A 26,156-nucleotide genomic window follows, 5' to 3' on the forward strand; every position below is an offset into this window, starting at 1 on the left:
CCAAAGGCCACTCAAGCAAATAAGAGATAGGTCAGCCCACAGAGCTCCACAAAGCTCCACTCACATACAGATATCAGGGCAAGTGCCACCTCAGTTGTACCACTTAAATTAACACTGCTGCAAGTGATAACTGCTACCTGTGAGGATTTCAGTGCTTTTTGCTCAGATGAGAAATACATAAACATAAACTACTTTCCAGTATATAAGCTGGATTCAGGGTTGGGAACAAAATCAAATAAATGAATTGAAACCATTTATTTTAAAGAAGAATAAAAAATAGAAAAGAAAGTAATAACCAATTTAAAGCAACACTGTAGGTTCATTTTGAACAAGTGACAGTTTAGGTTTATCACCTGGCTTTTTCCAGTGTTTTTTTTTTTAATGAACATAAATAAAAAGCCTTACTATTTCAATATCTACATTAGTAGTCTTAGCTGAATACAGATTCAAGGTGGCAAGAACTATACTTGCACACTAGGACAAAAAATTCTGCACTTCTGGAATACAGTCTGACTCGAAGAGCAGGATGTGACACATCTGTTTCTGTAGATATATCTGCATCTGTCTGCATACACACACACACACACACTTCTCTATATACATACATTGACATATTTCAAGCTGTCAGGATTTGTGAATCACACAATTTCCAAAATATCAAATTCACATGAAGCTTTGTGAGCCTTTTGATGCTGTACATTGAGTTAGAAGGCATGACTCAACAGAGTTGAGGTAAATATGTTTAGAAAACCTGTTTTTTTTTAAAAGATCTGTCATTAAGTGGTTCTGTGATCATTGCTTGCAGCTGTCACTTAAAGTGGAAGTACAGAAAACACTGACAGAAAAGAATGCTTGTAATAGATGTGGTTTATCACTAGAAATCTCATGAAATGTTATGCTTCTAACCTTCCCAAATAATAGCACAATATTGACTAAAAGGTTCTGGAGATGCTTCTTTTTTTTTGTTTCCAGCCATCCACTACTAATCTAAAAGTAAAGACTAGAAAAAAGTTTTCCATACTTTAAGACATCACATAGCTGACTGTATCAGTATCTAGCTCACCCAACTGTGCAAAACCCCCCTAGAACTGGAAGCTGTTAAATGAGCATGAACGTACTGAGATTTTGATGGCAAGCATCGTCTTCAGGCTAGTAAGTAAACAGGACCTATAGACACCCTCTCCTGGCACTAGGAACGTGTACATTGGGATATAGATAGATGCATTTAACCCCAGAGATGCTTCAAGCCTTATGCTACTGCACAAGCCTGAAAGTAAAAGCAAACTGAAGAAAGAAGCACTCATCCAGCCAGGTGAAAAGTGGAAAAGAACTATTTAAATCAGTACTTTCCAGTAAGTTTTAGGAGTAATGTAACTAGAAGGACTTAAACCTTGTTTAGTCAATATATAAAGGAAATATATAAAGTCAATATATAAAGAAAAAGGTTTTTATGACCTGAAGATTCCAGTTTATTTCTATTATTCAACATAAATTCTAGAGGACACTTCTCATGTTCCATGGTCCATAGGTATTTTCCTCTTCTTTGCAGCTAACATTCTTCCTTTTGTTTCTGATTTCATCTCACACAAATCTCATTTTCTCTACTCCATTCTTCTAATTTCTAATGAAAGTACTTCAAAACAGACACTTTTTTTTTTAATCCATGCTACCAGACTGCATTTAATTTGTTGCATTGAGCTTTCTAATTATATTTTGACAATCTGCCTTCAAATTTGTACATAAAATTAACCTAAAACATTATTATTAGATTTTGATAGAAAGATATGGAAGTTTTTAATCTACTTTTGTACCAAAAAAAAAACCAAAGAGATTATTTCTGCTGCACCTAGTCTTGATATTAAAAATATTTAAATTGTAATTAATGCATCTGGGGAAAGACTGAATTATTTACAATAACATCTTTGGGATAAACCTCAGAATATTGAAACAATGTATAATTTCTCTAATGGAAAAAACACCCTGTGTTACTTTCCCCCTAGAATATTAAATTCCAGCATGACAGAGTGAAGGCAGGAGTCTTTTTAGAAAGAGGATTTCAAGATAAAATCCTTACTAGTTTTGTTCACACAGGAATTTAATAATACCACAGAGTTGGTGAAGTTCAAAACATCCCAAACTTATCTGTAGTTCTACAGTGCCTTCAGTACCAGCATGTTTAAAAAACACTAAGAACAACCTGCTTTATTTTTTACTTATTTTTAATATAAGCATCCACTTCTTTGCTCACAGGTGATATGTGACTAGATGATCCTTGTGGTCCCTTCCAACCCTGAATGAAACTATGAAGGCTGGGGAAGGACTTCTCAGGATCTCAGGTAGTGATAGGACTAGGGGGAATGGAATGAAGCTGGAGGTGGGGAGATTCAGGCTAGATGTGAGGAGGAGGTTCTTCACCATGAGAGTGGTGAAACCCTGGAATGTGTTGTCCAGGGAGGTGGTCAAGGCACCGTCCCTGGGGGAGTTTAAGAGCAGGCTGGATGAGGCTCTGTCCAGCCTGATCTAGTGTGGGGTGTCCCTGCCCATGGCAGGGGGGTTGGAACTAGATGATACTTGTGGTCCCTTCCAACCCTGAATGAAACTGTGAAACTATGATACAGGATTTTGGAGGTCAGCAGCAGAAAGCCCCCAAGCAAAAGGCTCAGAACCCCATTAGCACAGATGTATCTCTGAGCACCTTGAGCACAACACACAAGAGAGCTTTAGACACAGCAGTGGCAGAAGGGAAACTGGAAGCAGCCCTGCTGCAGGGGTTAAGGGAAGGGAACAGTCCATGGCAGCTGAGCAGGCTGGTCTGTTGTGCTGCACATAACAGGCAGTGTGTGGTGGAAGGGCATGTTGGTGGCAGCTGAGCAGTGCTGAATGATGGCAGAGATCCCCCATACTGATTCACTGCTCATCCCTGGTGTACAGGCTGGCAGCACAGACAAAAACATACTTTTCAAGATCAAAAAAATATTCCCACTCATACTTCTCTTCCTCCAGTGTTTTCTCCTACAGTCCCTGATTAAGACTGCACTGTTTGATGAGGTCCTTTGTTGAAGCACTGTAGTTATTTTGAGAAAATAATTACTCTAAAAATATTCAGGGCTGTGAAGAAAAATGATGTGAAGTCATTAACATTTTTAGAATACCAAAAATTCAGTTCCCAGTGGTTCCAAGATAGTTGACTAAAAGTATCTCTTTTTTTTTTTCCCTCATCCTTTCAAAAATAAGTTTTTGTGTATACCTCTTATTTACAAGATTTATATAAATTGCTCTAAGTGGAGGCTAAGTGGAAATACCAAGGTACCAGAGTGGTGTACAGACAACTCACTGGCCAGTGCACAACATAGGAAGAAGTTTAGTGTAGATCTCAAATAACTGGGTAGATAACCTGGTGGCCTTCTATGACAAGGTCACAACATTAATAGATGAAGGCTGAGCAACTGACATCATTTATACGGACCTGAGCAAAGCCTTCAACACTGTTCCTTACCACATCCTTGTCTCCAGGATGGCACAGAATGGATTTGATGGATGGACCATTCAGTGGATAAAGAACTGGCTTGAGGGCCACACCCAAAGGGTGGCTGTCAATGGGTCCATGCCCAAGTGGAGACCAGTGACAAGCGGAGTCCCTCAGGGATCAGTACTGGGACAAGTCTTGTTTAATGTCTTTGTTGGCGATGTGGACAGTGGCATTGAGTGCACCCTCAGCAGGTTTGCTGACAACACCAAGCTGTGTGGTACAGCAGACACACTGGAGGGAAGGGATGCCATCCTTGACAGGCTGGAGAGGTGGGCACAAGCCAACCTCATGAGGTTCAACAAGACCAAGTGTAAGGTCCTGCATCTGGGTCGGGGCAATCCCAAACACCAATATAGGCTGGGCAGGGACTGGCTTGAGAGCAGCCCTGAAGAAAAGCATTTTGGGGTGATGGTGGATGAGAAGCTCAACACGAGCCAGCAGAGTGCACTTGCAGCCCAGAAAGCCAATCACATCCTGGGCTGCATCAAGAGAAGCATAGCCAGCAGGTTGAGTGGGATGATTCTCCCACTCTGCTCTGCTCTGGTAAGACCCCACCTTGAGTACTGCCTCCAGTTCTGGAGCCCCCAGTAGCGGAAGTATCTGGACATGCTGGAAGGTATCCAGAGAAGGGCCACAAGGATGAACAGAGGGGTGGAGCTTCTCCCCTATGAGGACAGACTGAGAGAATTGGGGCTGTTCTGTCTGGAGAAGGGAAGGCTCTGAGATGACCTTATTGTGGCCTTCCAGTATCTGAAGGGGGCTACAAGAAAGCTGGGGAGGGACTTTTTAGGGTGTCATGTTGCACAGTAATGCTTTCAGGAGGATTTTGAAAGTCTCCAGAGAAGTCGATTCCACAGCCTCTCTGGGCAGCCTGCTCCAGTGCTCTGGCACCCTCACAGTAAAGAAGTTTCTCCTTAAGTTCAAGTGAAACCTCCTGGGGTCTAGTCTGCACTCACTGCCCCTTGTCCTATCATCAGTACCACTGAAAAGGACTCCCTCCACGCTCATGGGCTCCACCCTTCAGACACTGATTGGAGTTGGTAAGATCCCCTCTCTGTCTGCTCTTTTCTAGGCTAAAGAGCCTCAAGTCTTTCGGCCTTTCCCAAATTCTTTTACATGCAACCCAGAAGCCAGTTTTGTCCTAGGCTGATCCCCAGAGTGTAGGCAGCAGGTAGAGGGAGCAGATACAGACCTGCTGCTCTGCTGAGACCCTACCTGAAGTGCTGGGCCAGCACTGGAGACCTCAGCAGAGGAGAGACAGGGATCATAATGCCAGCTTCAAAGAAACACTGGGTGACTGATCGACTTGTGTTTTCACTAGCATGTCAACCTGACCACAGATGGGCTTTATTTCACAAGAACAATTTATACAGTGCTTCCATTCACAATGTAAAGCAGTTGTAATAAACCACTCTTTCCAAAAACAATTTAGAAAAGATTATTCAGCCACAGATATTCCTCATCTTGTAAGTAAAATGAAACTACCATCTCACACTAACTCAGGTGCTGCTTGTAGCAAAATGCATCAGAAGTCTGGAAATGTTCCTAGAATCATACAATCAGTCAGGGTTGGAAGAGACCACAAGGATCACCTAGTTCCAACCCCCCTGCCATGGGCAGGGACACCCCGCACTAGATCAGGCTGGCCAGAGCCTCATCCAGCCTGGCCTTAAACATCTCCAGGGACGGGGCCTCAACTACCTCCCTGGGCAACCCATTCCAGGGCTTCACCACTCTCATGGGGAAGAACTTCCTCCTCACCTCCAGCCTGAATCTCCCCACCTCCAGCTTCATTCCATTCCCCCTAGTCCTATCACTACCTGATATCCTAAGAAGTCCTTCCCCAGCCTTCCTGTAGGCCCCCTTCAGATACTGGAAGGCCACAATAAGGTCACCTCGGAGCCTTCTCTTCTCCAGACTGAACAGCCCCAACTTTCAGTCTGTCCTCATAGGCGAGGTGCTCCAGCCCTCTAATCATCCTCATGGCCCTTCTCTGGACCCGTTCCAGCACTTCCCTATCCCTCTTGCAATAGGGGCTCCAGAACTGGACACAGTACTCCAGGTGGGGTCTCACCAAGGCTGAGTAGAGGGGGAGGATCACCTCCCTCGACCTGCTGGCCACACTTCTCCTGCCGCAGCCCAGGATCTGATTGCCTTTGCGGGCTGCAAGTGCATATTGCAAGCTCATGTTGAGCTTCTCATCCACCAGCACCCCCAAGTCCCTCTCCTCAGGGCTGCTTTCCAGCCAGTCACTGCCCAGCCTGTATTTGTGCCTGGGACTGCCTCAACCCAGATGCAGGACCCTGTACTTGGTCTTGTTAAACCTCATGAGGTTGGCTTGTGCCCACCTCTCCAGCCTGCCCAGGTCCCTCTGGATGGCATCCCTTCCCTCCAGTGGGTCTGCTGCACGACACAGCTTGGTGTTACCTGTGCTTGTTAGTCAGTTTTTATTATGGACATCTAAGTGTAAGTCCTTTTCCACATACTGTCACCAGAACCTCTATACTTGGCAATACACTATGAAATGATGGCAAAAAAATTGGAGTGGTACTGGCAGCACTGCCCATAACTGTTAACTTCTCTAGAAAACATGTCTATTATATAACATATATATATACATACATATAGATGTATGCACACACACAAATTCAGGTGCACAGAAGCAGATACTCAGCAATACTGCCACTATCTCATGCTGGGAGATGTGTTGCACTGAAGTTGTTCAGGACCTTTGGAAATCAAATCTTTACTCCTAATCTTTCTAGGTGCTCCTAGCATACTAAAAGGTACATAAATGATGCTTGCTCTTGTCTCGTTGCCATTTCAGCTTGGCTCATTTGTAACTTTGAGAAACAAACGTGAGAAATTCTGAATGATAAATATATACTCTGAACTGGTATTATATTATTCTTGAAATGGGATGCTTGAGAGTATAAAAACAACATTTATATTCTGCTGATAACTAAAATGGGTCACACTCATACATCTGCCTGATGAATAAAGGCTGCAATATGAATAGATTCACGGAATAAATGAAACTGGAGCCTTTCTACTCAAACACAAACACTACAGTTTCACCATGGCCCTGGAGGGATTACAAGAAGATGTGTTTATACTTTATCCTCTCATATTGTGTCAAGACACTGTTTTCTGTGTAAATTACCTATTTCAGTAAATCGATAGGACAGAATTGCAAATCTAATGCAATTAGATGCAGAGATGCAAATCACTAATCCCTCAGTTCTCTTTACTTACCCCAATAGATGCTGGTTTTAACTTAGAAATAAAATTCTATTCTGAATGACAAACTGAGAATATAAAAGAGCAAAAATTGAATCATCATGCATAATCTTGGCTTTAGGTAGTCTATTTCTTCCCTAGCCCATTCAGATCCCACAATTTCAGGAGCATGAAAAAAACATTACAAAAATGGTAATGCAATGTTTCCAAACTTTCCAAACCACTCATTTTTACAGTGAGCAGTTCTATGCCTGGAGATTTCCTTCCACAAAGAAAACCAGACAGACCCAAACTGATAGAGACTGTGAACCACTGCAAAGCTCAGCTTCATCTCAGCTACCTCCACAAATGTGTAAATGAATGAAAACTCAGAGTTTTGAGATTTATTCTCAATAAGTATTATGAAATGCAATTACAATGCAAATGTACTAGGGATTCTGTCATCCAGTGCCCCAAATGGGAGAAAAATGCAGGAGATGTAACAGAAAACATGAGCTGTATGTTTAGAATACAATTCAACATAGTCTTAAGCAGCTTTAGCATTAATTTACAGATGTAATCAAGGTTTAACAAACAGCAGATTTGTTTTTCATTCCACTTAACTGTATTAACTTTACATTTCATATATTACTTTACATTTCAGAAGAGTTTGTCTGCCTGACTGCCCATCCTAACGCCTGGATCTTCCTAACTTTGTTATTCTTCTAATCAGAGGAATACATTCCTCTGCATAACTGCTATTAATTTATCTAGTTATCCCACCCAGTCCCAGAAAAACAGTTTGTCTTAGATTTGCCTCTAAGAGATTCTTAAGACATTGCTTTTGACATATACCCTTATGTGGTACCTGAATTACAATCTCAGTTTGATGCTATCAGGCAGCCATCATGGACCTTACAGCCCAGACCTCAGGTCCAGATAGCACACACCCAGGCTGACCTGTACTGTCAAGTCACTGGGGACACTGCAGCACTTGCTATTAAACAACTGGGTTTGTAGCTGACCTCTAAGCCTATGTCAGAGTCACAGAATCACAGAATGTTGAGGCTTGGAAGGGACCCTGAAAGATCATTAAGTTCAATCCCCTTGTCAGAGCAGGATCATCTAGAGGGGGTCACACAGAAACACATCCATGCAAGTTTTGAACCTCTCCAGAGAAGGAGACTCCACAGCCTCCTTGGGCATCCATCCTGTGCTCTGTCACCCTCACAGTGAAAAAGTTTTTCATTGTTTACATGGAACCTCCTATGATCCAATTTGCACCCATTGCCCCTTGTCCTGTCATTGGACATCACTGTACAGAGCCTGGCTCCATCCTCCCTACACTCACCCTTCACATCTTCATAAACACGAATGAGGTCACCCCTCAGGCTCCTCTTCTCCAATCTAAAGAGATCCAGCTCACTCAGTCGTTCCTCATAAGGGAGATAATAGAATTATAGGGTTGGAAGGACCTCAAGGATCATGTAATTCCAACATCCCTGCCATGGACAGGGACACCTCACACTACATCAGCTTGCTCAGATGTTCCACTCCTTTCAGCATCTTTGTGGCTCTGTGCTGGACTCTTTCAAGCAGTTCACTGATGTCCTTCTTGAGGGGCTCAGAACTGGACGCAGTATTCTAGATGCAGCCTCACCAGGGCAGAGCAGAGGGGAATCTGGAGAGTTTACTCTGGACCAGGTTTAGGTTTGTCCTTTGGAACAGACAACCCCACCACACATAGTTCAAAGCTGTTCAAAAGTCAGTCTGTGTGACATGACAGTCAGTGTGCACTTGGTGACTCCAGTACAACTCCCACTGCAATCTCTTGCAACCAGAATCTGCTGCTTCTAAACCTGCTCTGTAAACCCCAAGCCAGCATGCGGCAAGTGGAGACAACTGTCAGATCTACTTAAAATCCACACTCATGCTGCAAACTAACTTCCTGACAAGTCAAGGGAGACTGTGGTGGAAAAAAAGTACCCCAGTATAATATTTATATTTCATTTTAGGTTGCCACTATATTTATTTCATTTATTTTTTATCTGTCACTAATCAGGAAGCCACAGAACACATTTTCACTGATCACCAGGGTAACATTTAAATAAAAGAAGTCCAAGCATTATTTCTCCTCAGAAGACCCTCTGGTGGAGTAAGGCACAGAACTTAACTCTCTTTCTAATCCTTGGACATTTGTTCAATTCTCTCCATGATAAAAACCATCTGAACAGACATACAAGAAGTTGGAAACAATGTAATGACAAAGAAAGGATGATACAGCTTCTGACTGATCAGAACACTGGTTTTTGCTTTAATAAAGTAAGAGGTAACCAAACAAGACCAACTGCGTAGCAGGTGAAATTTGGAGATGTGGAAACAAGGCCAAAAGAATAAGATGTGTTGTTATTTCCCCCAACACATACACATTTGGTATCAGCAAGGCTGCATCTGGGACACTGCATCCAGTTCTTAAACCTACTGCAAAGAGAAAGTTAAAAGACAATCCTATAGCTTTCTCTACTTGAAGCTACAAAGAAGACGGAGCAAAAATCTTTTTGACACGGTAGATAATAATACAAAAGGTCAATGACCACCAGCTGTAGCTTGGGAGGTTTAGCTGCACATTAGGAGAAAGTTTTTCACCAGAAGGGCCATGAAGCACTGGCAAAAAAAAAAAAAAAGTTCCCCAAAGATCATGAATCTCTTTGCAGTTGTCTGCCAATTCATGGCTCACCTGATCTAGCATTGGTGTTAGTCATGCATCAAAATGAAAGCTGGACTGCGTGACCTCCAGAAGTCAGTCCCAATCCACTTTCTTATGGTTTTATTACAAACTGTCAGGTATAGTGTCAAAAATCATTTCACAGCTGCAAAATGCCTAGTTTAGACTATGATCACCACTACATTCCACAATGATTATACCACATCTGGGTGGAGGCTTCTCAAATGTGTTATACCAGTTCACTGGAGAAAAGAAAAGCACTAGGGAAGAATGCTCCTTGAAGCCAAAGCAGCTTTAAGCTAAATAAAGGTATGTACCTGAGATGACAGGAACTACTTGAGTAGCTAGCAACTCCAATTAACAGATCTTTTGACTGCAAAACTGTCTGTAACTACTGACATGACTTCTAGAAATAGGTCAGAGATCTCCTGTTACTGGAGATAGGTCTCCTGTCACTGGAGAATGATATAAGGCTGCTGATACTGCACTGTGGTGGGGATGCAGTGTTAACTTACACTTAAGAACTCCAAATCTATTGACTGCAAGTAGTGACACAGGGACAGCCCAGGTTTGCCACCTGAGACTAACTCAAGTGGGATATCACAGCACTATTAATTCAGGCTGATTTGCAGAAAACTCAAAACCTGTATTTCTGACAGACTGTACCAACACCACAATCAGGCCAAACACCACTCCACCCCAAACACTTCCTTTCTACTGTTGTAGGACTTCAGCTTTCAGCAAATAGGAAGTTGCTGTTTTTTCAAATGCTATCTGTGCACAAATGCATTATAATCCATTATATCAAATGAATCCTCTATGCCACACTGTGGTCATAACTTTTGCACTGAAGAAGAATGGAATTCTTTCTTAAATATTCTCTATCTTCTGGTGTAGAGCCCTATCTACAGTTCAAGATTTACTAGGGAAAAATCAAGTGCATGGAATTTCTTTCAGAGATCATAGAATCATAGAATCAATAAGGTTGGAAAAGATCAAGCAGAACAGCATGAAAGCCTGAGTGTCTATTGTGTTGATAAATACACATCCAAAAAGAAGAAACATCTTTAACAGGGCAATACTGACAGTATCATCCAACACCACCTAATCAACTAAACCATGCAGCCAAGCACCCTATCAAATCCTGAACACCTCCAGTGATGGTGACTCTAACACCTCCTTGGGCAGTCCATTCCAATGGGCAATCACTACATCTGTGTAGAACTTCTTCCTAACCTCCAGAATAAACCTCCCCTGGTGCAGCCTGAAACTGTGTCCTCTTGTTCTGGTGCTGGTTGCCTGGGAGAAGAGACCAACCTCTGCCTGTCTACAACCTCCCTTTGGGGAGTTGTAGAGAGCAATAAGGTCTCCCCTGAATCTCCTCTTCTCCAGGCTAAGCAACTCCAGATCCCTCAGCCTCTCCTCATAGGGCTTGTGTTCCAAACCCGTCACCAACTTTGTTGCCCTTCTCTGGACACCTTCCAGCAAGTCAACATCTTTCCTAAACTGAGGAGCCCAGAACTGGACACAGTACTCAAGGTGTGGCCTAACCAGTGCAGTGTACAGGGGCAGAATGACCTCCCTGCTCCTGCTGGCCATACTGTTCCTGATGCAGGCCAGGATGCCATTGGCTCTCATGGCTGCCTGGGCACACTGCAGGCTCATGTTCAGCCTACCATCGACCAGCATCCCTAGGTCCCTCTCTGCCTGGCTGCTCTCCAGCCACTCTGACCCCAGCCTGTAGCACTGCATGGGGTTGTTGTGGCCAATATACAGAACCCGGCACTTGGATGTGTTAAATCTCATGCCATTGGACTCTGCCCATCTGTCCAGCCTGTCGAGGTCCCCCTGCAAAGTCTCTCTACCCTCCAGCAGATCAACTCCTGCCCCCAGCTTGGTGTCATCCGCAAATTTACGGATGATCAACCTGGTCTATTCTATTCTATATGTTATTTTCTCTTTAAAACCTGTAGACTTCGATAGGACGGCAGATATAGGCTAATTAACCTAGTCCCAGATTTAAATGTATAACCAATTAACTAAATTAAGCTTTTAAAAAAAATAACATTGGCATTATTCTTTGAATAATCCTTGTTTGACTTTTGTGATGGTATACATTTTAATGAAAACCTCATTATAATGTAGCATAAGGCATAATTAATTCTGGAAGATCCTTTTGTTCCCTCCCCACCCCCCCCGTAAATAGCTAGTACAGATGCTGAATTCCAGTTCTCTACCAGCTTTATTGATCTTTCATAAATCAGTATTTCCACTATAATGGTTTGTAACAGCTCCACAGAAGTTTTAGAAATGCATCAGCTGCCATCAGTGGTGTTAGTCTAACTGGGATGTCATCATTTGTATGGGGGTACTTTAACTGTAGGATTTTTGAAGCCACGGTGACAGCTTTGTCTTATGCTTTGAAAGGGAACATCTATCTATAACAGATGGAATATTACACAATCATGATTTAATTTTTTCTGTAGTAAGAGAATTACTTGAACTGTTTACCTATCAATGGTGAGAATATATTTATTTAGGAAAACTTGCTCAGTCATTGACTAAAGCTCAAATCTAAGTGCAGGAAATAAAACTGCAAAATGAATTTATCTGTATAGTGACAGACAGCCAATTTTCACCAAAATTATGCTTTACAGATACGGAACACTGAACTTTTACCCTAGGATTAGAACTGCTGTGCAAGCATATAATTCAGCTTCACAAACTCCAAACACCACCCCTGACAAGTGTTTCTAGGGTATTTGCTGGGCTTATGCAAGAGTCATTTAAATTCAAAGAGAAACACTAGAAAGATGAAATGAATCCCAGGTGCTCTTACACTCCAGAAATAGATGCTTTAAGACATGAACAATGAGAATTAGTGCTAGCAAACATACAGGAATTCTTTCTTCCCCTGGATTCACAGTATCACTTAGGTTGGAAAGGACCTCGAGGATCATCGAGTCCAACCTATCAACACAGACCCCATGACTAGACCATGGCACCAAGTGCCACGTCCAATCTCCCCTTGAACACCTCCAGGGTCGATGACTCAACCACCTCCCTGGGCAGCCCGTTCCAACGACGAATCACTCGCTCGGTGAAGAACTTCCTCCTCACCTCGAGTCTGAACCTCCCCTGGCGCAGCTTGAGACTGTGTCCCCTTGTTCTGGTGCTGGTTGCCTGGGAGAAGAGGCCAACCCCTTCCTGGCTACAACCACCCTTCAGGTAGTTGTAGAGGGCAATGAGGTCACCCCTGAGCCTCCTCTTCTCCAGGCTAAACAATCCCAGCTCCCTCAGCCTCTCCTCATAGGGCTTGTGTTCAAGGCCTCTCACCAGCCTTGTTGCCCTTCTCTGGACACGCTCAAGTGTTTCGATGTCCTTCTGAAACTGAGGGGCCCAGAACTGGACACAGGACTCAAGGTGTGGCCTAACCAAAGTAGAGTACAGGGCCACTATGACCTCCCTGCTCTTGCTGGCCACACTATTCCTAATGCAGGCCAGGATGCTATTGGCCTTCCTGGCCACCTGGGCACACTGCTGGCTCATATTCAGGTGGCTGTCGATCAGCACCCCCAGGTCCCTCTCTGTTTGGCAGCTCTCAGCCACTCCGACCCCAGCCTGTAGCTCTGCATGGGATTGCCGTAGCCAAAGTGCAGCACTCGGCACTTGGACTTGTTGAATGCCATCCCATTGGACTCTGCCCATCTGTCCAGTCTATCGAGGTCCCTCTGCAGAGCCTTTCTACCCTCTAACTGACTAACATCTGCCCCTAACTTTGTGTCATCTGCAAACTTGCTGATGACTGACTCCACCCCTTCATCCAGATCATCAATGAATATGTTGAAGAGGACAGGGCCCAGCACTGATCCCTGGGGGACACCACTGGTGGTAATTCCTCTTATTTAAGAGTGTGTTTATACACACATATACATACACACACACACACACACACTAATATTATGTTACTTCTTCACTTTTTATTTATGTATAATTTATCATATTTCAAAGATTTAAGCAAACTTGGAAAGTTTGTTGCAAAGTCTGCCTCATGAAGGATACTGTTAGCATCAAAGTCCACAGCATGCTACAAAAAACCCCGGGCATCTAAAACTTCTCTGAGAGTGTAACAGTCAAAACCCAGAAGCTCTTCCCCTTTCTTTCATTCCCAGGCCATCTTGGAATGATAACTCCTAATGCCAAAGAAAGTGGGTGACTACAGCAGTCCTCACTGGGTTAAGACTATTTATGAAGTGAATACAACCATTCAGCTATGCAGGATGACTCTTGAAAGTAGCTTCTACATAAACTTCCAGCACTCCTTGACTATTCAGAAATCATGTAATTAGAGTGTTTTAAGGGAAATCCGAATAGGATCACTACATATTTGTCATTGAGATGTGCTCCATGACTTGTTATAATGATTCTTCTTCAACAGCCCTAAGTCCTTCCTTTCTCCACTAGCAGCTTTATGAGCAGTCAAGATTTTCTCATGTGTGTCATCATGAATTCAACTGCTCTTGAAAGAGGATTCACTAATTTCCAGGTAATTTCTGTAATATCTTTCCCCCTACCTTGCATACTGGAACTGTCAAGAAGCCTCTCCAACAGGTTTGTGCCCTAAAATAGATTTTCTGCAACTTTCAAGGACAAAGTCTTCTAAAATAGCCTTACTGTGTCTCAGGCTACATGCTTGAAAGCACTAATCTGTTGTAGTAATAGAGGTCCAATGATATTCTGCATTTCATTAAGGAGAGTGCAAGAGATAGCTCAAAAATTCATCATTCCAACAACAAAAAGAGGAGGAAAAAAGAAAGAAAACTCTGCAGCAACTGAAAGGAACAAAATGGAGGTTTGCTTTCAGACTGCCTGAGGCTGTGAAGAAAGCTAAATAACACAGACAAAATTTACACTACAGAAAAACAATAAACAGGTGAAAAATGGCATTATAACAAACCACAGGAATAAAGAATGTAACAACTTAGGATAAGAAAGTGCCAGAGTAATCATAGCAAAGAAAGAACATTGCAAAGCTGTATTTTGCCAGCCACAGATGAGTGTATGTGGGAAGACAACAGGCTAGCTTAACACAGAATAATCATGGTTCACTATGGGATGGATTTAGAATTAGATGGATATAGCACTAAATGAAACATTTGTCCCAGTTTACATGAAGACTTTGTGAGAACAACTACACAGCGCTGCTTACAAATTTCCTTGTTAGGACCTGCCTAAGCATTTGATATTTTACTAGAAAAGATAAGCTGAAATGGAAATGATAAATTCATTAGGCATTTCTGCCTCATACAGAGGAAAAGCATCTCAAACAGCATCCTTTCATTTACTAGATGGAAACTATGTGGACTGGAGTCACATTTGTAAACATTACCTATCAATATACTGAAGAAATGGAATTCTGTGATATGCTGAATATGATAAATGGTAAAAATCACCATCCTTTTGTTTTCTGTGAAATGCCATTTTAGGACTTCCCAGTAGACCTGAGGGAAGGTCAGGAGGTGTGTCAATTGGCCACTTCACCAGTCCACAGCTGTCAGCTTTCAGGGACACTTGCTGGGCCATGGAATGGCAAGACCAGTCCTCAAACCGCACCGCATGAATGCGTCACTGCGAATCCAGAGCAGCGCTGCTGTGGGACCTCAACAGCCATCTTTTGAGACTATTGTAATTACAACAGCATCAGCATTTCAAAGTCAGAGAAAAACAGTCGTAGAAGGGCTACTTGGGAAGAAGAATCTACTCTGTTTTGTAAATCTATAGCATTTTCCAGTCCCCAAGTAGTATTTCACCTGCACAGTGCCTGTGGTGCATCTGCTCTGTATCTTCCAGCCTCCACTGTTAGCTGTCATGCCATCCCTCAATAAAGGTTTTCCTTTACAGAAGTGTACACTCCGAAAAAACAGCAGAGCTATAACAATCATGTCACTGGTCCTACTGTTTACCATTATCTTCCAAGATTTTAGGGTTGATTTACATTGCGTTCCTCCCTATTTGACTTTAATTGTCTGCTTCAAGTTGTCAGGACATAACTATATCTTAGATTTGCATTGCATTAGGGGATCTTTTCCTTTCTCTATTGATCTTGTCTTACGGAGTAATTTAACTCAATTCTAATTTTCTTTTGCATGCGGGGTGCTCCCTATCCAAGGAAGTGAGTTATGTGTATTCAAGTGGTGCATCTTATGAATCTTGTTAAGCTTTACCGCCTTATAGCCCGCACTGATGGAATATTTAATCACAGAAATGAGTTGGCAGATATGATGTACAATACGGCTAAGCCTTGCGGCGTGCGTCTTCACCGGCAATTGAGAAACGGCTGAATTTGCCATTCATCAGTGCCATCCTGACAGCTTTGTATAACCTTCTGGTTTTTTACTTATTTATGAAGATTAAAGCTACTTTAAATCAACAGTTTCTCTGCAAATGTATCATCTTTATTTCAGAAGTGGCCAAATTTTTCATCATTTATTAGGAGCTAAAGGAACTTCTCGCACTGACTGTGAAAGAGTTGGTACAATTTTTACATGACAGCATCAGAGACAATAACTAAACTGAGTAACCACAACTCTAATTGTCTTTTAAAAAAAATCACATTTTTAATTTTATAATCTTCAAAAGTTCAATTGCTGCTTCTCCAAATGCAGTGGTGGGGGTAGACACAAAAGGAAAACTAAGCTGCATTATTCCAGTATGTCACGCAAAAGCTGCATTGCTCTTTTTCATTTCCTAAGAACAAAGCTCTTTTTCTTTCTTTATTTTTAAATTAAAATAAATTGCTTAAAAGAAAGTTTAAATGTCTGATGAAAGATTATCTTTTTGTCAACACAGAAAATACGCATTTGAAAACGTACAAAGCCAAACTGCCTGCATGTATAAAGAGGCAAATCTGCAATACGTGAAGTACCTTGATAGAACTTCCTGCATAGGTGTGGTAGAGTGAATGTCATAAATCATAACATTAAATTAATACTCTTCTAATGGTAATTAAAGATTCTTATTAAGAAGGGCAAACACCTCCCTTGTGTTGGCAATAAAAAGGCACTTGGGACTTTAGCAGGTTATAAAAAAAAAGAAAAGGGAAAAAAAAAGGGAAAAAAAAAAATCAATAACCTGCCATTTTATAATTAAAAGACAAAATAAATGTTAGGGAAAAGTCCAGTAAATTAGGAAAATTACCTTCAGGAGTGATTGAAAATATTGATTTTAATTTACAAACTCTGTGAACTCTCCATGCCCTACTTCATGAGACAATTATAAGTCAGACTGTTAATTCTGCATATGTATTAGAAAATTGATTACTGTACTATAGGAATATTATTATATTTGTCATTAACACAAAGTCATTTATATAAAATGACTAATAACTCTGACTTCCTAATTTATGCAGGTTCAGGGCTGGTTCACTAACTACTCAAAAGAGATCAATGTGAAATTCCTGTTTTCAACAGAGGCATACATCAAGGAAGGAAATAAATTCTGCCTACGCTAAATATTGCAGTTCCACGAATGCCAAGATAGTATTTTTATTATACTGTGCCACTTTTACAACACAATTCCCTAATTGGAATATTTTTATCTAGCTTAGTAGGTAGCACAGGATGCATTACAGACAGCTTTATAAAAATAAATACGTTTGTAACAGGTTTTTATTTCTTGAAGTCCCTGGAACTCTTGAAAATATTTCTGGTGGAAGCCTGAATATCTTCCTGAATGGAGATTCCCCAGGTTCTGTGGGCAACCTCTTCCCATGCTTAACCACCACTGGTGAAATGTGCTTCCCTAATATCAGTTCCTTACTTGCAGTAAAGACTGTGTGTTACCATTACCTCTTAATTTTCAGTTACCTGAGTGTGTGGCAATAGCTAATTTTTCCTTTTTTTTAAAGCATGGTCAGTTTTTTGTAGTCAGTGTCCATATACCCAGACAGCTGAAGAACAGATTTAAATGAAAAACTCACAAATTCCCATGAAAAGCCATGGAAGACGCATTTATGATCGTGAGTCTATGGAAATAAAGGCAACTTTGTTACCTACTAGAAACATTTGGAGTTGCAGAGATTATTTCTGTCTTAGATGTAAATTCTTAGCTTTCAAATATTGGGACTTCTTTAATTTCCTAGTGATTCTGTTTAATGGCAGGATTCAAACTCCTCTGAAATCAGCCTGAGGTTTAGGAGCTGTTGCTAGCCATGACTGAGTTCCAGTAGAAAAAGACTATATCTCCTTAATCTCAAATAGTAACCATGATGAGAATGTGACCTAATTGTGGCCTTCCAGTATCTGAAGGGGGCTACAGGAAGGCTGGGGAAGGACTTCTCAGGATCTCAGGGAGTGATAGGACTAGAGGGAATGGAATGAAGCTGGAGGTGGGGAGATTCAGGCTAGATGTGAGGAGGAAGTTCTCCACCATGAGAGTGGTGAAACCCTGGAATGGGTTGTCCAGGGAGGTGGTTGGGGCCCCGTCCCTGGGGGTGTTTAAGAGCAGGCTGGATAAGGCTCTGGGCAGCCTGATCTAGTGTGGGGTGTCCCTGCCAATGGCAGGGGGGTTGGAACTAGATGATCCTTGTGGTCCCTTCCAACCCTGAATGAAACTATGAAACTATGGAATCTCAGATGCAAGAAATCTTACAGATTACAAACACAGAAATGGTAAGAAATGGAAAAGCTCAATATGAAATTTAAAGAAAAATGCCCAAGGAAAAAAAAAAAAAAGAATGTATTCTATACTTATGAGTGTCTCTGTATAGGTACATGCATAAAATAAATATTTATAGATATTTGTTGCTCACTAGGCTTAAATAATTACTGGAGGAAAGCAACTGTACTGAAATAGATATATATGAAAAAAGAAATATAAATAAAATCTCATGTAAGGCTGGGATATTGCAGTACATTTCAGGTTATACTATCTACCTTCCAATAAAAAGGTATTCATTTATCTTCTACATAAACTTCAGCGTGCCCAGCTAACTGTCAAAATCCTGCATCACAACTCTGTAATGACATGCAGATAATGTGAATCAAGCAAAGAAACCAAACCTCACCACCAAGTGTATATTCTGTATTTTTGCATGTTATGAAGAATACTGAAATAAAATATGGCATGGAGAACTATAGCAAAATCCTTACCTGCATAGAATTCTGGACTATAAACTGCACCAACAACTGGATTTAATTTCCAGCCTGCAGCAAACATAAAAACATAACTGAGTTAATATTGCAATTAACAATAATGATGATGATAATAATAATAATTTTTAAAATTCAATTTTGTATAGAGGTATACAGATAAAATGGCTTCAAAAAAGCCAAATGAAAGTTGTATAGGCATCTGAGATTACTGATTTTTAATGTCAGACTCTGGAGTGTGTAAATAAGTGACAAAACAGCATTCTTTTGGCGTGTAGTACTGGGGTACATTATGAGGTGTATTACCTTGGCTACAATGCTCAGGAGCCATAGATTTACTCCCTTATATTACTGAATTAAGTCAGAACTAGTTCAGGTATAACTGTATCATGTATAAGACCAGAGTAGATCAGTTCTTTTTCATTGCTGTAACTCTCTGGTTACAAGCCAGAGAAGCCAAAACAGTTCATTTGCTGGACATAAATGTTTCTGATAAGCATGTGTTAGTGCAGGTTACAAGGCAACTAAATCATCTGATCACTTGGATCCCCCTGTGAGAAAAATGAATGCTTAGGCACTGTATGGAAATGTCTGCTGTGAGATGAAAGAGATCTGCCCACAGTAGGATCCCAGGCAAATGTCAGACACTTTTTTTCACTTATGCTTGTCTGTCAGACTAGCTGCACTGGAGCAGGACAGTGACAGAGTACATACAGCAGTGACCACCCTGCCCACATCTGCAGATGATAAATGCTGGTAAAGCATTGCTAGAGAAGAACAGTATGTAAGGAAATTGTGCAGTGAAGTGGCACAACTGCAGCTACTGCCTTTGTCTCTACCACGGTCTTCCCACAGCTGGCATAAACCCAAAGCACAGCAAAACTGCTTTGTCCCACTCCAAATCACTGCGATCATGTCCTTGAGGCCGATGGGTATGACCAGGGCAGGCCAGAGCGCAGAGCCTACTGCAGAAGCAGGGTCTGTGTTCAAACACTAAAGACAGCAATGATGAAGGAACTGAAGGGGAAGGGGTTAAAAGGACAACAGGAGACAACACTGGCACACTCATTAGCCTTCTCAGCTGTGGTAAAGTGTGGGTTATCACTGTGCTTTGCACAGCCACAGGTGGATCCACTGTCAGCTAGCTCCACACTCCACAGAATATACACACACACACCCTTTTTGGTTTTGAAATGTTTGAGCAATTCGTTGAACTACTGGGATTGAAAAATTAGGGGTTTTACAAAAGCACATGTGAATCAAAGGAGTGGGAAGCACTATCAGAAAATGGGAATAAAGAAATAAGCCTGAGGAAAAGCATCAACAACTAGAGTACTCTAAATAGATCCTAGAACTCTGCAGCTGGAAACAAAATACAATCAAGACAGGGACAACAAAAGTTTTCAAAATGAGAAGACAAGATTAGAAGAACTTAGATGCACACTAAGACTTTTTTCTGCCTTGGTCATATCCTGTAACACAAAAGCACAGTAGAAGACCATAAACCATAACGCATTAAAAACCAAAAAGAGTGTAATATGAAAATCTCAATAATAAGACAAAAGAAAACTATTCCTATCCTTTAAGAATATTTCTCTCTCTACTTGATGCACAGTGACTATTTAGCGGTAATTAAGTGTTCAGGAAGAGAGGTAAGGGGTGGTTCAGAGTGAAGAGCAGCACTTCATGCAAGCTGCTCTGCAGGAGGAATCGCAGGTGCTACACAAAGCTAAAAAGCAACTATTGAAGCTGAAAAATGACCCACCAAGAAGGGCTAAAACCACTTTTCTCCTTAAACTACCACTGAGTTTTCATCTGACCCTTCAATTTTACATACTACAGGATTAGATTAAAGGATGTCATGGTGAAACAAATACTCTTAGCCAGATTGTGTGTGACAGATCTAAATTTGGGGACTTTCAGTGAAAATTTTACTTTTTATAGCTTAGGAAATATCGAACACTTAAAATTCATTACTTTCTCACAAGACCACTGATCGACACCATCCAAAATAAAAGATTGGATTGAACTTCAGATTTGTCAGCTTTTGTTGTCAAAGCAGCTGACAGAGACCTCTCAGCTCCCAAGTTACACTAACAGCACCACAATTTGCCTGAGAGAAAATGTTGGAAGATGCAGATTGCTCTTCACAGCTGAAAGCCACTCTCACATTTCAGTTCCTTACTTCTCCCACAGTGACGGCTGTCTCATCTAACTCTTTGAAGCTTAGACAGGAAATACTTCTTTCATAGTGAAAATAACAATAATTAAACTTAACTTTATCATGTCAGCTAGCAACCTGCTGGCCTGTAGCTGTGTGGCTTAATCAAGTCTGATAGCTGCCAAGTAACCTTATTCCAGCAGCTGGAGGGGGCAAATTCTCTGCAGTAGGTGTAATTTTGTGAATTCTTCTTACTGTCACAATACAAATCTTCTACTCAAGTTGAAACTATAAAAGCTCAACAACTGAAAATCAAACAAAGAAGCCAAGAATCCCATTGCCCCCCCTCAAACCCCACCCTGTACAGTCAGCCAAAGAAGTGCACATTTAGCTTGCTAAAGGGAAAGAAATAATCATACTGTACAGGGTAGCAAGCTTTGGTAGGAAGTTTGGCACAGTGAATGCAGAGAGGATTATTTTCCCTTCATAGGAAAGTTACATGACCAGAGGAATGCTTTGGCAGAGAAGAAACTCTGCAACACAGGGTGGGGAGGAAAGGGGATGGGGAGGGAATTTAACTGTGGCAATAGTCAATAGCTGTGATCTGGAATCTAAATTTAGATCAACAGAAGGCTCATGATAAGTCACAAGTATGAACTTTAAAACATGCTTATCCCTCTACTGATCTCTGCTTCATGTTCTTCATCAATTGCTGTGGTTCTCTGAATCTACTTGCTCATCATTCTCCATTCCCTGCAACATCTGGATGAACATCTTGAATTGCAATAAGGGCATAAAAAACCCCCAAAAAACAATGAAGAAAAAGTCTAAGTATGAAGAGGTTAGGTCAGAACATCCAAAAGTATCTCCAAAACTGGTTTTGCTAACAAGCAGAACTCCTGACACTGAATTTATTTGCAAAGAAAAGGCAGATCTATCTGCAAAGTACATGAGGTGAGCTATCATAAACCACCCTGTCTGACAATAGACTTGCACAAATAAAAATCTCTCTTAGCATCTGAATATTTATTAACTACTCATTTTGGGGATTCATTAAAAGTCACTGGAAACCGTACTTCTTTCAAAAACCATTTAGGACACAAAGCAAACCACTTATTTGACTGAAGTTGCATACATTAAAATGTCTAGGTGTTTGTGCTTGGAACTCTGCTAACTTTTGTAATCACGTTTGCAACATCAGCCCTGTTACCAACTAGCCAGCAGTGCTCAGGAATGAAAGACAAGGCAGAGGGTTTCTTATTTTTACAATTACAATCAATATGAGGACCTGATGCATTCATAAAATACAATGTGCACCCTAGCTATGTTCTGAACACCTGCCTATAACATATCAGTAACCATATACCCTTTGAAAAATAAAACCAGGCTGCATAAAGAAGTGGTTCTGAAGAGATAGGCGTGTGCAAACAAAAAGCTTCATCAGAAGCATCTTGTAAATGTTAACATTCTTGTAGAAGAACACAGCAAACAAGTCTTGTATTCTACTTAAAGTATGACATCTTTAGACAGCAATAATCTTTAATAATCAGCTACAGTATTGGTTAATTCCTGACAAAATGAAAAAGAACTGGAATGTCAGGACGACTGGTGACACAGGCACTGAATCAGCTAAACAAAGTACCTTCATTACTTGCTTGCAACGGTTACAGAGGACAAATACGATTTTTCTCGTACATTTACTTTAGGAACCTCAAACATTAAAAAAGTCAAAATGTATGAAATATAACCAGAGTTTGTCTTGGGAGATACCCATCAAAGGTGTTCAAAAGAACATCCTACATGCAACACCTTGGATGCATGGATTCACAACTATAAATGCCAGTTTCTATGCAGTGAAAAGGCTGTTTCATACTTCGGGTGAGATCTAGTCCAGATGGACCAGGATGGAAAATGACAGACAAAACACTCCAAGTGGGAAACACTTAACAGCAGATTTTCATCATTCTGAGTTTGGATATTAACAAATGATAATGTATGACCTAAGTAATCATGCAGTGCAGGACACAGCAGTGAGCATCCTCTAAAAGCAGATTGCCAGAAGTCTCCCACACAGCACTCCCTTCCCTCAGCACTGCATGTGCCGATATCTAACGTGTTATTCGTTAATAAAGAGGGTTCTAGCCTTAGGATAATAGGAATACAATATATATATAATAATTTATAATAAATTTACTTTTATCCTTTGGTCATTACAAGATAGCAGACAAAGTTCATAGTATATTCATATGGGTAATTTAGCTCTTTATGGAAACAAAATCTCATGTGATCCAGTCAAGCTTTGTGTCTCTCACTAGATTCATCAAGATGCTTTAAAGGCAGTAAAAATGAAGGAGATTTTCCCCATCTGCACCACTGGCAAAGTTCCAGGTTTACATCAAAAAATGAGGAAGGAAACAGATTCTGAGAAAGCTTGAGGAATTTCACTCTTCTCCCAAACATTTTAACTAGCTCATCAAGTCAGATGAAAACCATTTTGTTTTTAATGTGGCAGGGGGGAAAAAACCACTTTTTCCTTAAAAAATAAAGCCACTGTTTACCCTGGGTTTTATTAAAATGAGACAAATGAGACCTCAGATGGAGCAAATAAGATCCATTATATATCAAAATGGAAAAGAGCCTAATCTATCTCTGGATGTATGTGCAGACTTCATCTGCTTTCTACTGAATGGGATAAACAATTAAATTGAAAAGCAAATAATTATTACTAGACAATCCAGCAACACTGGAAAGTATAATTGCAGTGAACTTCAGCCAATGTATTACTGTTTGACATTTTAGAGTTAAGAACTAGTTCAAATTTCCTGAACTAGCAAATGCAAACAACTCAAGCACATGATCAATGTCTACAAAAGGGAGCAGTTTTTACATCTACTGCATCTAAACATCTCAGACATCTATGGATTATTTATGTATTTATTTTCACCATTAATGTACAACATCATACTAACTATGGCAACTTAAGTCAGTATTACAATTAATTGTTTTTAGATAGCTTGGAATTTTATTTTTTCCAGGAAAAAGAAAAAAATGAAAGCTGGAAGTAGCACTCAGTTACAGCTTGCCCTTTCTAACAAATTGTGGTGTGAAAACACATAAAATGATCTTTGACTAGATGTGATTTTGCCACTGCACTCTGGTGAGACCTCACCTGGAGTACTGTGCCCAGCTTTGGGGCCTGCAACAGAAGAGACATTGCCCTCACAGGGGGATTCCGGAAGAGGGCCACAAAGATGATCAGAGGGCTGGAGCACCTCTCCTATGAAGACAGGCTGGGAGAACTGAGGCTGTTCAGCCTGGAGAATAGAAGGCCCCAGGGGCCTTGTAGTTACATTTCAGTAACTGAAAGGGACCTAAAGGGAGGCTGGCAGAGGACTGCTTAGAAGGGCTTCTAGTGATAGGACAAGAGGTAATGGTTTTGAACTGGTGCAGGGTAGATTTAGGCTGGACCTCAGGAAGAAGTTCTGCACAATGAGAATGGTATAACACTGGAACAGGTTGCCCAGGGATGTGGTTGAGGCCCATCCCTAGAGACATTCAAGGTCAGACTCGACATTGCCCTGGGCAATCTGATCTAGTCAGAGGTGTCCCTGCTGACTGCAGGAGTGTTGGACAAGATGACCTTTGAGGGTTCCTCCAACCCAATGCAATCAGTGAATCTGTGTGAGTCTATGTGTGTTTTAATATGAAAGGTATCTCATGCCTGACAGACATTCATCTTACTGGTCTCTCTATCTCCACCAACCAATCAAATCTGAATCCTCTGCTCAGTCCATTCATCACAACATTAACACTGCACAAAGTCAGAGGAAAAGGCCTCGCTATCAGCTGTATTTTTCTATACAGAAGGGAACTGCAGTTAAAGCCTCTGACCTACCCTATGCCCACATGACTGTGAATTAGCTGAACTCTACACACAGAATTTATGCCCAGCCCTACCATATTTTAGGTCACTGGTCAAAGCCTGAGCACAAGGAGATGCAGGAGATACAGACTATGACAGTTCACCAGGAGATGATCCCACCCATTCAGCAGAAGAATGAAGCTTTGCATGCACTGACATTAAACCAAAGCACTGAGACCTCATGCACTTACCATTCGTGTAAGGGTTGACGGTCTTTTTATTTGTCATAACACGTGCCGTTGCATTATTTACCTAAGCACATAGAACACTGGATTAGAAAGGGTTACAGGGAGGGGCCACGTTACTAGTAAATGCATGCATTAATATTGCTATTAGTCATGTAAAAATAAAATGCAATTTAATTTATAGAAGGCAACAGGTGCATAACAAAATCATACTATTTATAATTACATTTACTTTCATAACCATTTTAACTTACAAATCATTTCAATAAAGCAACATCATATCATTTAAACTTTAATAAAAAGACATTAAAAGCAAATTAAAAGGTACTGCATAATTTAAGACTTAAGAGCATGCTTGTATTCCATGATAACACTGATACAATAAATACTCAAAACAGAAAAAGAAAAAAAAAAAGATTATATGAAGGAACATGCAGTGGAGTAGAAGGGAAAGAGACAAGGTACAAGGAAACAAAGAAAATGTCAAAAAAAAGGGACAAACGATTTTTAGCAGTGTGCAACATAACCCTTCAGAAGAGAAGTACCATTGGAAAAGCAACATCTAGCATTCAACACTTGGAACAAGAGCCTTTTTCATTGCAAGAATTAACAAAATCATTCAAGCTTTAAAATCACAGCTAACAAAAGGATAAAAAGAGGGTGCATTATTTAACACAATATGGAGTTAACAATCTGAGTAAGATGTGCACGAAGTCATATCCTCAATCCAATCAGTGCCTCCCAGGCTTGCTTAAAACGTACACTCAATTACAGGCGTACCAATATAGAAAAAAATGTAGCATCAAGAAAACTTAATACAACAAGTCAAAAAAATTCACGTGGTATATCAGCGCTAAATACGTGAAACGGCAGATGGACTTCTCCACTTACCATTCAGCACCATCGCCAGCATGGGTATGTATACAGTTACCATGGTTACTGAGAGTTTGGTGAGGGCCCTAAGCGCTACCGTCGAAGGGGGAAAATGAAAAGGCAAAATATGCAACATCTTACTCAAAAGACGACAGCATTTTCAATTGGTATTTTTTTTTTTATTCTAACAAATACGACTGAGGCAGTATTGAAGGGGATCCAGTGGCACTAAAACGCATCTTTGGTGGGTTTGGAATAGATAACAAAGGGCTCAGGCCATCCAGCCAAAGCAGCCTGATGGTATCGTTAAAAACTGAACGTTAAACTCGGTCATTCTACACTGGCTTTGTTTTTTTGGTTTGCTTTTGTACATCCTCTGGATGTTTCTTTCCC

General features: G+C 40.9%; 1 protein-coding gene across 41 annotated transcripts in view; it reads right to left on the minus strand.

Moving 5' to 3' along the window:
- Nucleotides 1-26,156, minus strand: part of RBFOX1 (RNA binding fox-1 homolog 1) — an 881,269-nt gene that overhangs the window by 69,611 nt on the left and 785,502 nt on the right. For all 41 annotated transcript variants that reach the window (XM_068147194.1, XM_068147209.1, XM_068147190.1 and 38 more), the window contains 2 exons: nucleotides 24,897-24,957; nucleotides 18,623-18,676 (listed from right to left, as the gene is read on the minus strand). In XM_068147194.1, the coding sequence (XP_068003295.1) occupies nucleotides 18,623-18,676; nucleotides 24,897-24,957 (115 nt within the window). The remainder of the gene's footprint in view (nucleotides 1-18,622; nucleotides 18,677-24,896; nucleotides 24,958-26,156) is intronic.

Source organism: Melanerpes formicivorus, unplaced genomic scaffold (genome assembly GCF_026170545.1).
Source record: "Melanerpes formicivorus ecotype bairdi unplaced genomic scaffold, bMelFor1.0.p_v2 SCAF_14, whole genome shotgun sequence".
NCBI lineage: Eukaryota > Metazoa > Chordata > Aves > Piciformes > Picidae > Melanerpes > Melanerpes formicivorus.